Consider the following 17,458-nt stretch of genomic DNA (forward strand, 5'->3'; position numbering starts at 1 on the left):
GAAAAATGTGAGGGAAAAGGTGACCTTCCTTCTGTATATCCTACTCTGCGAGCACTGTGCTGCACAACCCTGCTGTCCACACTGACCACTCACCTCCTCACTTCAGGAAGACCCAGATTCGCTAGCATTTCTGTATGTTTGCTATTCTCAGTTTTAAATTAAACTAAAATTAAATTAAACTAAGTTAAGTTAAAAGGTATTTAGTGTCACCAATCAGTATGTTAAGATAGTCTAAAAAACCAGTTCTATAAAGGGCTCATTAAAGTGATTTTTAAAAAGCAGTATAATCTATTAATTCCTAATAAAATTATACACTCGTGGTTATTTAGCATGGATGACAAGGAAATCTGTCAATTTAATTTTGACTTATTATCTCTCTAAAGTTATGATTTAAAGTATGTTCTAACATGTTAGAGAGAACAGTAGCATTTATGATGTATTTGTTATTGGGTCTTTTAATAAAAGAAAAGCAGCAAAGCTTTAGGCATAAGTCCTAATTCTAGGCAGCACAATGCCTGCTGGCATCATCCCAAGTACACTGGTAAAAATATTGGGTGTTACTCTAAGTTACCCTAAGTAATATCACACAGCACACAAATTGTAACATTTGAATGTAATACAATTAACTTTTATTTTTAAATACATGGGATAGCACACTTAAAGTTTTTATTTAAACATAATGTTTTTGTGTTTGGTGAAAACTGACCTACTCTCAGTTGAATTTCAAACACCCCAAAGCTATCTTCAAATATCTGCATCATACAGCATAAAGCAAGCATTGCAGCGGCAAAGCAGGGTGGGGCTGAGACTGCGAATAGCTCTGACAAGATTGGGCTTCAGAGAGAAAGTGAACCAGTGGAGCATTTCCACCCTTGCGCATGCGTGATGCTAACTCCCTTCCAGTCCTTTGGTTTCTTTCTGACTGTACTGCCTCATCCATACTTGTTTTATGAGATGAACTTTCACTATTCATCCTTAAGCCATCATCCCGTGAGCTCTGCTGTATTTTCATGCTCCTCTTCCTTTGCCCATCCCTTTTCTTTCAGTTACTTATTAATACATCTGCCTACAAAGCTAACTCCCAGCTTATCCTGTAAGCATCTTGCTCCTTCCTATCCTTACTAAGGTTAGAGTTTGTATTTATAGAATTTTTCAGCGTACTTAGATATATGGTCTGTTTAATTCTTACTATTTCTGCAGTGTGCTTTCTCTCTTCCAAGTGGCAAAGGAGGCAGACTACTAACTGACAAGATCCTCATATATAAGCCAGGAAGAGGAGTCAATACAGTAGAAGCAAACAATATAAATATACATGCATATATATATATATGTGCATACACATACATGTAAGCCAAGATGGCACCTCCAAAACCTCATACCACTCCACAATAACTGGATTAAAAACAAAAAGAAACCAAAACAAAAAAGGCAAAACTGAAAAGATTCAAATGACACTAGGCTAAGAATGTAAAAGTTTAATTTTAAAAATATTTGGCAACCTCAAAGAGGAATCGTGTAAAGAAATGAAGGAGAAAAGTCCATTCAAGATCTGGTTGAGAAAGCTGGGAACTTAGATGAGATATTCAGGAACAAGATTGAAATTATGAAGGAAAAAAAAAAGAATAGTAATCTTGAAAGTGAAAAGCTAAATAAAGCAAATGAACTGTGGCGGCAAGACTGACAGAGGTGAGATAGCCAGCTGCCGGGAAAGAACATCAGGAACTGCAGACAAGGTGGAGACACTGCTACAACAGACAGAGATAAGAAAGATCAATTGTTTCAACACTTTTTGCCAACACTAGGACCACACCAGAATACAAGAGATACAAGGCATACAAGAGATAAAAAGCAACAGAAAACCTACCCAATGACAACAAAGTCTAGGGAAAGGGACTGGCATCCATGTAAGGAAAGACATGATAACCTACTGAGGCCATCTCCTTCTCCCACCTCTCTGTTTTGTATAATGGCTATTAACCACAGGGATTTTATGATTTACTACAATAGTCCAATTATTTATTGAGGAACATGCTGATTTCTTTTTCTGATGAACATATCCTGGAGTTTCACAGACCCATCCTTGTCTTTGCCTCACCATTCACTCCCAGCACCTCCCAGGCACTGGGCCCATGCTGCTGTGGACACGAGAGTACATCCGCCTGCAGAAGGGTCTGGTACAGGCACACTCACAATCCAGCTGGTTCGGAACAAAGCTGATTCCAAGATTTCTGTTTAAGAGGCTAGGAAACAGCTTTAAGCTTAGAGGGTCTAAAACTTGGTTTGGTATGTTACCAACATGGTAAAGAAAACTTGTCCTAAAGTGAAATCAAGCTAGACTTCATTGCACATGTACGAAAGAGATGGCCACAGAAGAGAAGGAAGGCTGAGAGCCTAGAGAACTATACACTGTATCAAGATGATGTAATGACTCCACTAGGCTCACGGTTAGTTTTCAACCAATGTACTCTATCTACATAACTCCCACAACCTTGACTTTAGTTTTCTGTTACAATTAACTACAGGATCCCTCATAACTAAATTTCTTGACAACAGACCCACAGAGGTAATAAAATAACATGTGATAGATTTAGGATTGGCTTACCTTTTGGTTTAATAAAGCACTTGCCAGTTTTTGTACTTCTGAACTCAGTAACGTAGTTCCTCTGATGACTTTGCTAAGGGCAGCAAGAGACTGATGGACACTTTGTACTAAGCGGATGGCATTGAACTGCTCAAGAATGATGAACGATAATATTGGAGATCCTTGTCGATCATTGGGAGGTGATACTTTCTGATGGATTAGGTTTGAATTCTAAAAGAACAAGGTCATGTCACAGTTAACGAGGAGTAACATCAAAGACACACCAAAGTATGTAAAAGGTCAAGAATCACTCATGAGTTCATGTTTCTGAATGAGTTCATGTTTCTGTTTAGGAATGGATGAACCAAGTCTGCAAGTACAGCTTTCTGAACTTGAACAATTTCCCGGGAATGTGGAGTGGAAACAAAATAGCAAAACAAGAATCTCTGAGAAGCAATAGTCAGAGCATGAGAAAGGCAGAGAAGAAAGGGAGCCCTCTAAGTCAAAGCAACCTACCTCACAGGGAGGTTGGCTAACCTGCCATCCCATTTACTGTACCCAAACTTGGGGACAAACACAGCTTGCAAAGCTAGCCCTTTTACACATGCAACAACTATTTCTTTCACATCAATTTATTGATTTTATTAAATTACTGAAAATATAATTATTCAAAAAAGGCCAAAAGCAGTCACAATGTCATGTTTGTTTCCTCTAGTTTAGCTGGAATCAAGCTATATAACTTGAGTAAGGATACCAAGACAAGTATGTAGTAATTCATAATTTATATCGGAAGTGCGGAAGAACGGAAACACAGAGTGAACATTGGCCAAAGTGGGAGTTTCCTGAGTGCTGACTCACAGTAGCTAAACCTGGGAGCTAAAACACATCTTTCTTGTTAGTAGACTTTTCTTTCTCACCATGTTTAAATGTATTCAAGCTATGACCAAATGTGTTGGTATAAAAGACTCAAGGAATATGCACAAAGGTGAAAGTCCCCTTTACAGTCGTGAAATTGGTTCCCAGAACCAGCCTTATGCTGATGCTCCAGGGGAAAGTTTACTTGGCACCTTGGGTACAGCTAAGACATCCCCTCACCCCTTGGACTGAGGGCAAGGGTCTAACATCATAGTTTTATTCCAAGTTCCTATGTCCCATTTCTTTCAAATGGAGTTCCCTCTTCCATTAGCTCAGGGACAGTATTTCCTGCAGTGTGTGAACTACTGTTACTTTTTGCTTGTTTCATTTCTCCACCACACACATGACCAACTGCTTATACTCAATGTCTTAGTTATGTTTCTATTGCTGTGATAAGAAACCACTACCAAGGCAACTTACAGAAGAAAGATGTTATTTGGGGATTACAGTTTCAGAGGGTTAGAGTCCATGACCATCATGGTGGGGAACATGGGGCAGGCAGGCATGGTGCTGGAGCAGTATCTGAGAGCTTATATCTTAAGACACAACGAGGCAGAGAGAGAGAGAGAGAAAGCTAACTGGGAATGATCCAAGTTTTTTGAAACCTTAAATCCTGCCCTCAGTGACATACCTCCTCCACAGAGGCCACACTCCGAATCCTTCCCAAACAGTTCCACCACATAGTGACATGTTCAAACATATAAACCTATGTGCGCTTCAAACCACTACATTTTAACCATTTGACTAAAATGTCTGCTGAACTTTCCGCTTTGCTGAATGGAATTCTACAAATAGAAAGCAAGTCACTGGAATCACTTAGTTCCCTGAGGTGAGAAGTGGACAATAAACTCTAAGAGTCAAAGGAAGATGTTTCATGTACACCTGTTTCCCAAGAGTGATTTAAGTGAGAATTAATGGAGGTGCTGGAGACACAGCATTAGTTGTAAATTGGCCAGGAAGTCAGTAATTCTCAATAATTGCTGCCATTAGCCAGGCACTAAAAGTTACAAGGGTGAAGCTTTTATGAAATAAAATTTAAAACAAGATCTGACCTTTCAATGCACACATGCGGAGTGCTAGATGAGAACAGATCTTCTCATGTTGTGCTTGTCAGCATTTTTGTTCTTAAAATCAGTTTTACAAGTTTACTATTAACAAACTTATTTATGGAAATACTAGAGAAGATGGTGAAAATAAGGCAAGCTGCGCATCTGATAATGCAAAGTCTGGCAGAATAACGTCAATAAAATGTAGTGTTAATCACAGCCAAACATTAGGCGAAGCACGGGGAGCCTTGTGGAAAAGTTGGGGGAAGGATAGACGGATACAGAGGGGACAAGAGCTCTACAAGAAAACCACCAGAGTCAACTAACCTGAGCTGGGAGGGTGGAGGGGTAGGGAGGGGGGTAAGGGTGGGATTATGGGGTTGGGGGAGGAGTGTATGGAGACTGAAGCATCAACCAAGAACTGCATAGGTCCCCCTACATGTATATAGCACATGGGCAGCTTAGGCTTCATGTGGGCCCGCTAGTAAGGGGAGGGGAGGCTGTCTTTGACATGGACTCTGTTGCCTGCTTTTCGATCACTTTCCTCTGTTGGGGCTGCCTTACCAGACGTCAGTAGAAGAGGATGTGCTCAGTCCTGATGCTACTTGATGTACCAGGGTAGGCTGGTGGTGAGAAGACGGGAAGGGGGGATGGGGGAGAAGGGAGGGAAGGTGGAACCAGGAGGAGAGGACAGAGGGGGCTATAATCACGATGTAAAGTGAATAAATAAAATAAAATAAAAATAAAGGAGCTTCAATTTAGAAAAATGTGATATTATTTTTGCTGCCTATATCATATCAAAAGTTCAGAATAAAGTTATGAGACTATAAAAATGTAGTATCAAAATATATAAGTATATATTTATATATAATTTCCTTTAAAAAAGTTATAGTCACTAGCAGACATGCCAACCTAAAAATTCACAAAACTGTAAAGAAAGATAATGTTCAAAACGTACTTGAGTCTATAATCCAGTCTTTATTAGATGCCCCCAATACCTCTGGTGAAGATTAATTCTACTTCTGAGTATCTGTTGATGCGGACTCTGCATTTACACAGCCAGAACACTTGACAAAGCCCCACCATATTGTTCCCATGACATAACTTAATTTAGTTTCATGCCCCGACTAGCTTCTTAATTGAATCTATTCTTTACAATTTATCAATTTGCCTCTACACAACACAAATCACTTTGTATTACCTCTCTAGCCCATAGTTTGCTGAATTCATCTTGCCTAAGAAATGCAAGTAACCACTGCAGTATATGGTAGTAGGCCTCTTTCAAGCTGGTCTTAGTAACAAAGATGGCAGACTGGCCCTTCTTTCTGGAATACCATCCCCCATAGGTGTTGTCTTAAACAATGGGGTCCTTATCATCAGTTTGTGCACAGCACCCTACAGTCTTGGCTACAGCCTATGTTGCTTGGGGGTTCCCACAGAGCCCCTTTGGTTCAATTAGATGTAATCCAATCTCAGTACTGTAAGCTTCATTTGGTGGCAAGAGTTGTCCAGTTGGGGCTCTGTCTCCCCCATTATTTGGCAATGTACGTAGTTTAGAAAGTTTCTACTGTATTAGGTTTCCACACTACCCTTCAAATGGTCCTCCTTGTCCTCCTTCCTTTTTCCCCACTCCACTTGATCACCCCCATTCCAGCCACATCCATCCACAACTATCTATTCTACTTACCTTTCCGAGGGAGATTTATCTGTCCCCAGTTTCCTTACTTTGTATCTATAATCTGTGGCTCTACACATTATAGCTTGGTTATCATTCAAAGCTTGTGGAATTACCAACCAATGTCTGAACTCATTTAAGGCCCACTGCACAGAATGGAGCCCATGCCTGATATTGCTTGGGTAACCAAGAACCCGAGACTAGACAGCTCAGGTGCCTAGGGTAAAATCAATTTTTTTTAAGTAGCAATAACATGACTCCTAATGACATTTTGCTACACTTATAGATCAGTGCCCTGCTCAATCATCATCAGATAAGCTTCCTGAAGCAGATGGGAACAAACACAGAGACCTAAGCCAGACATTGTGCAGAGAGAAACCTTGATGTCTCCATCATATCCCTGCCTCAGAGCTCAGAGAACCCTGTGGAAAAGGAGTAAGAAAACGTGTAAGAACTAGAGGTGATGGAGGACAGGGAGAAAACAAGGCCCTGTAAATCAACATGATCAAAGCTCAGATGAACTCACAGAGGCCGAGGCAGCATGAACAGGCCTGCATGGGTCTGCAGCAGGACCTCTGTGCGTATGTGATGGCTTCCAGACTAGTGTTCTTATGGAAGTCCTGACTGTAGCCTTCTCTCTTTGCTTTGCCCAATCCCAATGTGCTAGTTTTTGCCTTACCATATTATATAGATCCTATCCTGTCTTATCCTACCCTATCCTATCACTGTCCCTTAGAAGCCAGTTTGTTTTCTAATGAGAAACAGAAAGGGAGGGGATCTGGATGGGAGGAAAAGTGGGGGTTATAGAGGAAGGTAAAATAGTAATCAGGATATATTATTAAGGAAAAAATCTATTTTCAATAAAAGAAAAAATAATGACTAAAAATACAGTTTCAACAAAAAATGACTAAGTTATAAACTAAAAGGACTGACACAAAAAAGAAAATTAACAGCAGGCCAGATGATACTGAGGCCAACCAGGACTTTACTGAGATTTTACAGGGTTGAGTCCAGAAGGAAAAAAATTTGGAAAATTCCAGAGACAGGCTCTACAGTGATATATTTATCTGACACTGCTTTACTCTGAAACAGGTTATAAAGCCACTCAGAGGGCTTCTTCCAGGAAAGAAGGATGCCTGAATAACAGATGTATTGTAAAAACAAATTTGGAACTTTCTATAGTAATTCACAACAGAAAGAATAAAACTTAAGTCACAGTAATCATTTTCAGAAAAAAATGGCAAAGAAATGATACAAAGAAGTACAAGACATGATAGATTTGAGATTCGGCTACTAAGAATTCAACATGAAACCACGGGGCAAGGTGGCATATGCCTGTGATCCCAGTGCTCAGGAAGTGGAGGCAGGAGGATCAATGAGGGCACGGCCACTCTAGAATATATACTGAATTTGAGGCCAGCCTAGAATACATGACATCCTGTCCCAGATGAAAAATTAAGTAATAAACAATGAACATCCGTTTTACAAATATCAAATAAAATAAGACTGTAAAAGGTACACTTCTGAATCCTGAGTTTGACAAGACCAGAGAGCACTGACCCAGGAGACGGTGTGGGAATGACAGGAGGTTGAGGGAGCGAGGTGGGGTATGAGCATCTTGACGTGGGAAAAGAGGACAATGTGACTCATGGCTGGAGCGAGATATACTAGGGACACAGGTTTTTGAGTTTTAAAAAAGGTTTATTGATTTAACTTTATTTTACGTGTATGAGTGTTTTACGCGCGTGCATGCGCGCGCGCGCGCGCGCGTGTGTGTGTGTGTGTGTGTGTGTGCGCGCGCGCGGACACACATGCGCGTGCATATGCACATAAAGGCCACAAGGGGTCTCAGACCTCCTGGAACTGAAATTAAGTTCTGTTGTAAGCCAACACATGAATGTTGGGAACCAAGAGCAGATTCTCTGTAAGAGCAGCTGATGCTGTGACGGTCGAATCATCTCTCCAGCACCCCAGGGAGAAGTTTTAGGTGCAAACTTTTACTTGTATATGGCCTTAAGTGGCTTTTAGTGCTTTAAAGAAGCAATTATTAAGCAGCCATAGCTAGCAGGGTACCTGGTGTCTCACAGTGTGTGCTGAAGGAGATGACATTCAGGGGCACGTGGAAATGTAGCTTTGGAGTAAATAGATTTAAACACCACAAAACCCTCCTACTCACACATATCACAGCGAAGTTGAAGATTAGAGGCAGAATATGAAGGAAGAAAAATATCTAACCAGCCTCAAATGAGTGACGATCAGATTAGCGAGGGCCAATACAAAAGTCATCACTATCTCTGCCCGCGACCCCAAGCTGAAGAAAAGTAACTAAAGGCTAAAAATGGGCATGCAGCTATACTTTTTGTCAATTTGTTACCTGATGGAATAAAGAAACCCTCGGAAGCAAAGATCTCCAGAGATAGTGCTGTACTGAGAACAATTTCAATATTCGGGACGTGCTTTAAACAAGAGACATCACTCCCTCTCAGCCAGATACTACCTGTTTTTCCCCACTTCAATGATGAAGCTTTCAAATGCAGAGAAAACATTAAGAGACTTGCATGTTGTTCAGTTCTGCATTATAGCAATGCCCAAGTTCTATGTACTTGGCTTTTAGCCCTCTACTTAACAGCTGCACAGAGAACTCCCAGCTGTTGTGACAACATGCACAAGACCCACATAGGTTCAGGCCGGCATTGGGGTGTGGGGCACCAAGCTCAGGCCGGCATTGGGGTGTGGGGCACTGAGTTCCAGCCCTAGTTCAGGAGCCTTTGTTAGGCATCCCAACCTAGAGGGAGGGAGATGCGGGCAAGAGGTCCTGCCCTAGCTCAGGAGCTATTTTAGCTAATGGCCACTGAGAGAGGCAGAGTTCTATGTCCTTGGCGTGTGGCCCCTGGTAGGTCAACTATTCTCCAGTGGATGGTCACACACTCAAGAGTGTACGTGCATGCAAACACAAGGTTTAAAAAAATGACACATACTTAGGTGGGTATAGAAGAGAGGGCATATCTGGGAAGAACAGAGTATGCTCAATATAGTCAAAATACAGTGTATAAAGTTCTCAAAAATTTAACAAAACGCTTCTTAAATGTTCAACCTGAGGTAGTTAAGCTGTCCTAGCCAGGCTAATGGCCTAAGCATCTGCAATTACCTTGCTAAACTCGGGTTTGAGTGTAGCCAGAACTCTATTAGCCATTCATTGAAAGTTATGGTCTTCATTATCCCCATAAGTAACTATGTTAAAGTAATTTTTTTTCATATGGATTGAAAACTCACTATGCAGCACAGTTTGTGTTGAATTTCAGTGTGTTTCAAAATGAGCAACCTGAAAGACTGACTAGAAGCAATCTCTGGGCAGCAGTAGGGATCAATGCCAGTGCTACCCAGCACAGAGCTGTCTGCATGATGTAAGACAGCGCTGCTGCCTGCACAGGCAGGGACTGCAGTCCTGACCACTGGTCTCTGACGGGCTGTGTGTAGATGTGAGGACAGCTGGCCAGGAACACAATGGAGTTTTTTGTTTTGTTTTGTTTTTTTCAAGACAGGGTTTCTCCGTGTAGCCTTGGCTGTCCTGGACTCACTTTGTAGACCAGGCTGGCCTCGGACTCACAGAGATCCACCTGCCTCTGCCTCCCGAGTGCTGGGAGTAAAGGCGTGTGCCACCATCACCCGGCCACAATGGAGATTTTATACACTAAACTGATGTCGGAACCACAATACACGAAGGAATCGGGAAATAAAATTTGAACACAAACAGGTTAATCTACTACTAATAAAAAGAGCTAAGAGCCAGAACCTCATCAACACTTGAAATGTACAGGAGCAGCCCAAAGTCCCTCAGTTCCCTACACCAGCAAATCTCGGGGGTGCTAAGCTGGGCAGGCATGGCATCCTGGTTATGATACCAGCACACAGGAGGCAGACAAGGAATCCCAGGCACAAGCTGGCCCCCAGGACTAGCCAAAGACATCTTCTCAAGAGACTCTGCCTCAAGATGGAAAGACATGGAAGACACCACCACAAGTTGAGGTCAGGCTCTCACATGCACACACCTGTATACATATGTCAGCAGGGAAACACATGTATCCATACCGCAAGCGCCAAGCCCATGCAAACAAGTCTTCAAAGGGACCCGCTCTTCTCGCTAGATCTCCTATCTCAATTGTTCTGTTAATAGAATCTTTTCACTTAACCCATTTGCTCAAAATTTATTAAGACTCTTCAAATCTAGGGAATTTTTATTTCAAAAGCAAATGTAACGAGGTAGAATATTTACATATATATTTAATAGAGTAGACATTATGAAAGACACAAGTAAATGGTTTGCTAAATGCTTCCGATGCAAATTTGTATAAGGTTTTTACAAAGAATGAAGACTAAGTTTAGTGTGAACTGACAGCAAGCAGGGGGAAGAACAAACACTGAAACTAATGGTGTGACCCAGGAGAGGAATGCACACTGTGAAGACTGACTGTGTGACCCAGGAGAGGAATGCACACTGTGAAGACTGACCGTGTGATCCAGGAGAGGAATCCACACTGTGAAGACTGACTGTGTGACCCAGGAGAGGAACGCACACTGTGAAGACTGACTGTGTGACCCAGGAGAGGAACGCACACTGTGAAGACTGACTGTGTGACCCAGGAGAGGAACACACACTGTGAAGACTGACCGTGTGATCCAGGAGAGGAATGCACACTGTGAAGACTGACTGTGTGACCCAGGAGAAGACCGCATACTGTGAAGACTGACTGTGTGACCAGGAGAGGAATGCACACTGTGAAGACTGACTGTGTGACTCAGGAGAGGAACGCACACTGTGAAGACTGACTGTGTGACCCAGGAGAGGAACGCACACTGTGAAGACTGACTGTGTGACCCAGGAGAGGAACGCACACTGTGAAGACTGACCGTGTGATCCAGGAGAGGAACGCACACTGTGAAGACTGACCGTGTGATCCAGGAGAGGAACGCACACTGTGAAGACTGACTGTGTGACCAGGAGAGGAATGCACACTGTGAAGACTGACTGTGTGACTCAGGACAGGTTGGGCCTGGATTTGGGTAGGAATGCCCAATGTGAATGTGTGAGTCAGACAGAACAGCACAGCTCCAAGGGGCTGGAGAAAGTGACACAGGGAAAAGGTACAAAACTTTCAATCTTTCCATGACTAACCTGGTTCAGTTTCTTCCAAAGATTGAGGATGGGGGAAAGTTCATTAGACCAGATTTCTCTATCAAATTTGCAACCAGCTGTGACTGATCTTCCCAAGATCCTGAGCTGGGAGATAACCTAAGTGAAAAGAGAACATTACTGTGAGTCCCGGCAGGGAGAGAGCATGGCGCAAAGCCACAGCCTGTAACAAAGGAAGAGCGAGTAAATGGTATAGTTCTTGTGTCTCTATCATTCTGTTTGAACAACCGGATTCCTTCAAGTGGTTAAAAACACAAAAGACTGTAAAGTTGAGGGAAAGCATCCCAAAATTAAATATTGCAATGGTTATTAGAAAAGCTGCTTCTTTATGCGGAAGTGCACACTGCGCCATTAATATCGTGCTGGCCTCTCTCCCTGTTCATTTGAAAACCTACAACTGCTTTTTATTTCCATTGATTTAAACCTTATCAGTTCAAAATGCTGATAGCGTATTTAAAAACACAGCACAGAATAAATACAAAGCAAGTGGCTCCTAGCTGGTTGCATAGTTTTTTTTAATGCTTAATTTTCAGTTCCCATTTCAATATTCTCTATACACATAAGGCCCAAAGAAATATGTACAGATCAATTAATTAAAGTAAACATTACTACCCGCTGGGGCCTTTGCTGCTGTAGCTTCATCATTAGCTTCTTCACTGTGTTCATCAAATCAATCACTTGCGTTTTCTTTTCTAAATGAAATCATGTCTACTGGGCCCTATTTTAGAAACATTTATCTCCTTAAACATTTGCTAAAGATGGGCCAGATCATGACCAATACTGTACCACAGACATGGTGGTGGCTGTGAAATGACAGGGCTAGTCCGTGACTGTTCCATGTGATATTTCAGCCAACTAGCAAACCAATAGCTCTGTTATCATCAAGTTTATCTAATATGAACACAGTGAGTCCGAGAATGCCCAGCTTCACAGGGCAGCACTTTGAACTGCACACCTGCAGCCTGCTAAGCACCGCCATGTTTTTGAGAGATGTAAGCTGTCTTGCCTTTGTATCATACTTAGTTAGACTTCATACTTAGCTACACTCTACACTAATAAGCCTGGTAATGAAGTAAGACTACAAAGCTTTCAGAACGAATGGCTACTTAACTGCCACACATACACATTCACACTGTTGGATTAAACTCTTACAGCTTTTGATTAACTTCCTAGTCAAAAAACCACGGGAGAGTCAGTGTTTGGCTTCCTTTGTTTTTCTGATGAATCATTTTCATTTGCTGGAGCTGATCTCTATACAGCTCTGGCTTGATGAGCATCGCTTCGCAACAATATGTCCCTACTTGGTGGTCAGGAGATGTGGTATTTTTAACTCTGGTAACTCTTGCTATCATTTGCTTTATGTAAATGTAGAGGAATGTAAAGGAAAAAAAAAAAAGTAACAAACATATTTTTAAACTCTTTAAAAGAAAATTTGACTACATCCCCCCTCCCCCAAATGGTTATCTGTTCTAGAAAGAGGGCATCACACACACACACAAATGCTATGATGATTTTTTTTCAAGACAGAGTTTCACTGTGTAGCCTTGGCTGTTGTGGACAGGCTAGCCTCGAACTCACAGTGATCTGCCTGCCTCTGCCTCCCGAGTGCTAGGATTAAAGGCATGCATCATGAGTCTGGCTGCTATGATGATTCTTTTACAAACAAAGAATAATAAACCTGAATGTCAAACACACAAAGACATTCCTGTTAAAGAGCACAAGGCTGGCTATAACAATGGCTCATCTGCTAGCTCTACAAATCGAATATACTTATTTTTTATAAAGTCCAGATAAAATATTTAGTAAACATGTTTCTATCTAGCTAAAGTACTTTCTTCGTTTCCTCAAGGCAATGTCACAGCACATTAATCTTCCTATATATGTAAGAGCACATACCAACATGTTACACACAAAAATACCTAGCGATTTATTGTTTGAATGTTAGTAAAGACAAAGTCAAGGGGGTAAACTTTTATTATGTTTATATCTCTTAAAATGCCAGTCACATGCAAGGCCAGAGCATAATACTGGCTATTTTTGAGATGAGATTTCATCCAAGACAAACAAACTGCTATACTAATAACTCATAGGATTTTTCAAGTCAATGTGGAAATAGAAGTTAGAAAATAGAGAGAAAACAAGATGGTGGTGCACAGTATGGACCGTGTGTAGTAGGCAGAGCTGCTGAGGCTGGGAAACAGACTGAAGGATCTAATGAGAAGCACCAAGCTCCCCTTCACTGCAACTGGACAACTCGTGGTTCAGAAGGTACAAACTTCGAACACCCTGAGCTCCTCTGAATACGGGAAAGAGCATGGCCGCCCTGGAGAACAGAGGGTACGCTGCAGCGGCTGCAGCAATAGCAGAAGGTGGTAGCTTAGCACAGCAAAATAGGTAAGCAAATGAATGGAGCACTATCCAAAACACAGACTTGGGGACTCTTCAGCATGAACAAGTGGGGAGGATAAAAATAAGCCCCCACCCCAGCTACACTCCCACCATGGCTAGACTTCCTCTGGGGTTGGGAACCAGAGCTCTAAGCACACTGCACTCTTTTGAGTACTGGAGCAGTGCAGTCCCCTGCGGAACAAAGGATTAACAGATGCTAAAGCATTTGGCATCCAAGCCACTATTCTACTTCATGGTTGATTCCTCTGAGGAGAACAAGTACGCAGAGGAGCCCTACAAAATCATGGATCCTAGGAGGCAGAGCTTAGATGAATACAGACATAGGAAGACAGTGTCTGCCATCCCAGTATAGGAAGCAGCTGCCTCCCAAAGGTATTCACCACAGTGACTGCCAGCTCAGAAAGCCCAAGCCCTCTCTCTCTCAGCAGATGCCTAAAGGAAACAGTAAGAAGACAAAGAACAAAAACCAGGACAACATGCCTCCACCAGAAAGCCCAGACACCAACAGATCCCCTAATACAGCTTAATCTCAAGAAAATGACCTCAAAACTATACTTATACAGTTATTTGAAAATTATAAAGAGGAAATGAATAGATCCTTCCAAGAATTCCAGGAAAATACAAACAAACGAATAGAGGCCATCCACGAGAAACAAGAAACCACAATCAAACAGGTGAAGGAAATGAGTAAAATGGTTCAAGACATGAAAACAGAATTAGACAGCATTAAAAACCACAAATTGAGAAAACTGTCTAAATGGAAAAATTAAAGAAGGAAGCAGGAATCCAACAGACAAGTATAACCAACAGAATCCAACACATGGAGGAGAGACTCTCAGGGGCTGAAGATACAATAGAAGAAATTGATATATCTCTCAAAGAAAATGTTAAAACAGAAAAATTTGTGACACAAAGCATCGAAGAAACCAAGGACATTGTGAAAAGGCATAATCTCAGAATTATAGGAGTAAATGAAAAGGAAGATGCAAAATCCCAAAGACCAGAAAATGTTTTCTAGAAAATCATAGAAGAAAATTTCCCCAACCTAAAGAAAGAGCTATCCTTCAACATATAAGAGGCCTACAGAGCACCAAATATGCTAGGCCAGAAAAGAAATTCCTCCCGCCACACAATAATCAAAACACTAAATCTGCAGAACAAAGAAAAGATATTAAAGTCAGCAAGGGAAAAAGGCCAAGTAACATATAAAGGCAGACCCATCAGAATTACACCTGACTATGAACAGAGACCATGAAAGCCAGAAGGGCCTGGGCTGAGGTCATCCAGACACTAAGAGACCACAGATGCCAACTAAGACTACTATACCCAGCAAAATTTTCAACCACCATAGATGGAAAGATTTTCCATGACAAAACCAAATTTAAACAATATCTAAACACCAACAAAGCTCTACAGAAGATAGTAGAGGGAAAACTCCATCACGCTCAAGAAAACAGTTTATAGATAATCCCACAACAGAAAAACCAAAACAGACACTGCCACTCACAATCACCACCAACTCCACAATAAAAGGATCCAATAACCATTGGTCACTAATATCTCTCAACATCAATGGCCTCAACTCCCCAGGAAAACCACACAGGCTTACAAAATGGATGCAAAAACAAGATCCACTATTTTGTTTCATTCAAGAAACACATCTCAGCAACAAAGATAGACATTACCTGAGAGAAAAGGGCTGGAAAAAAGATTTTCCACACAAACAGACCCAGGAAGAAGGTGGGAATAGCTATTCTAATATCTGATAAAGTAGACTTTAAATTAAAATTAATCAAGAAAAAAGGAGGACACTTTCTTCTCATCAAAGGAAAACTCACCAAGAGGACATTACTATCTTGAATATTTATGCCCCAAATACTAGGGTACCCACATTCATAAGAGAAATATCTTAAAACTTTAAATCACATCTCAATCCCAACACAGTAATAGTGGGAGATGCCAATGCCCCTCTTTCACCAACAGACAGATCTTTAAGGCAGAAAGATCTAACAGAGGTCATGAATCAAATGAACCTGACAGACATCCACAGAACTTTTTACCCAAACAGAAAAGAATATATCTTCTTCTTCACTCCACACAGAACCTTCTCCAAAACTGACCATACAATTGGTCACAAAACAAGCCTCAATAGATTCAAAGAATTGAAATAATCCCCTGCATCTTATCAGACCACCATGGGCTAAAGCTGAGCATCAACAACAATAGAATTAACAAAAAGCCTATAAACACATGGAAACTGAACAATGTTTTACTCAATGACAATTGAGTCAGGAATGAAATAAGAAAGAAATTAAAGACTTCCTAGAGTTAAATGAAAATTAAGGCACAGCATATCGAAATCTTTGGGACACAATGAAAGCAGTGCTAACAGGAAAGTTCATAGCACTAAGTGCCTTCATAAAGAAATTGGAGACATCACATACAAGCAACTTAATGGAACACCTGAAAACTCTAGAAAAAAATGAAGTAGACATACCCAAGAGGTCTCCCATGCTCATGGATTTGGAAAATCAACATAGTAAAAATGGTCATCCTACAAAAAGCAATCTACAGATTCAATGCAATCCCTACCAAAATGCCAACATAATATTTGACAGAACTAGAAAGATCAATTCTCAACTTCATATGGAAAAACAAAAAACCCAGGACAGCTAAAACAATCCTATACAATAAAAGATCTGCTGGAGGAAACCTCATCCCTGATCTCAAGTTGTACTATAGAGCAACAGTAATAAAAACAGCATGGCACAGAAGTAGGCCAGATGACCAACAAAGACCCAGAAATAAATCCACACACCTATGGTCATTTGATTTTTGACAAAGAAGCCAAAACCATACAATGGAAAAAAAAAAGATCATCTTCAACAAATGGTGCTAGTCTAACTGGATTCTACTTGTAAAAAATGCAAATGGATCCATATTTATCACCCTGTACAAAACTAAAGTGGATTAAAGACCTCAACATAAAACCCCATTTGTTAAAAGAGAAAAGTAAAGGTTCCTATTAGAAAGAATCTATAAGCTGTAAATAAGCTCCTGGATATACACCATTGAGAATGTTTCAGGCACAGTGAGATCAATAAACAGAAGCTATTCAAATCAACAAGTGGCAACTACATAGAACCTAAGTATAGGTTGTGCCTGTGTAGTGTGGTTCAGTGTACAGGCCCAGTCTCACAGTGAATGGCGTATTGACAAGTCAGTGGACCAGGAGGAGGTTACCACCTATGGAATTGCAGCACAGTAGGTATTATGAGGTGGGGCCTAGCTGAGCAAAGAATCAAATAGTAGTGTGATTTTTGAGGATAAGTTTTGTCTCATACTTCTCTGTTTCCCTTCCTCTCCCTCCTGCTTCCTCCTGGCTCCCACGATGTCAGAAGCCTTCTTCCGCCACACCCTTCTACCATGTTTCTGTCTTGCCAGATGCTTAAAAGCAACAGCCTGAAACCTGTGAAGATCTTTGCTCTTTAATGCAGTCCTCAAGCATTTTGTCACAGCCATAGGAAGTAACATTTAGTAACACTTTGTGTCTTCATGATTTCAAACACTGAAGTTATATAATATCCAACCATGAATTCATATAAAATACCTATCTCTTATAAGACAGTACAGAAAGGAAG

The 17,458-nt window shown here is 41.1% G+C and overlaps 1 protein-coding gene across 1 annotated transcript in view; it reads right to left on the reverse strand.

The window, feature by feature from the left end:
• The window catches only part of Dync2h1 (dynein cytoplasmic 2 heavy chain 1), a 192,232-nt gene that overhangs the window by 21,707 nt on the left and 153,067 nt on the right, over window positions 1–17,458 (reverse strand). The window contains exons 83-84 of the mRNA XM_051155884.1: window positions 11,391–11,507; window positions 2,603–2,812 (exon numbers count right to left, since the gene is read on the reverse strand). Of these exons, the coding sequence (XP_051011841.1) occupies window positions 2,603–2,812; window positions 11,391–11,507 (327 nt within the window). The remainder of the gene's footprint in view (window positions 1–2,602; window positions 2,813–11,390; window positions 11,508–17,458) is intronic.

The sequence above is a fragment of the Acomys russatus genome, chromosome 14 (genome assembly GCF_903995435.1).
Source record: "Acomys russatus chromosome 14, mAcoRus1.1, whole genome shotgun sequence".
Classification (NCBI taxonomy): domain Eukaryota; kingdom Metazoa; phylum Chordata; class Mammalia; order Rodentia; family Muridae; genus Acomys; species Acomys russatus.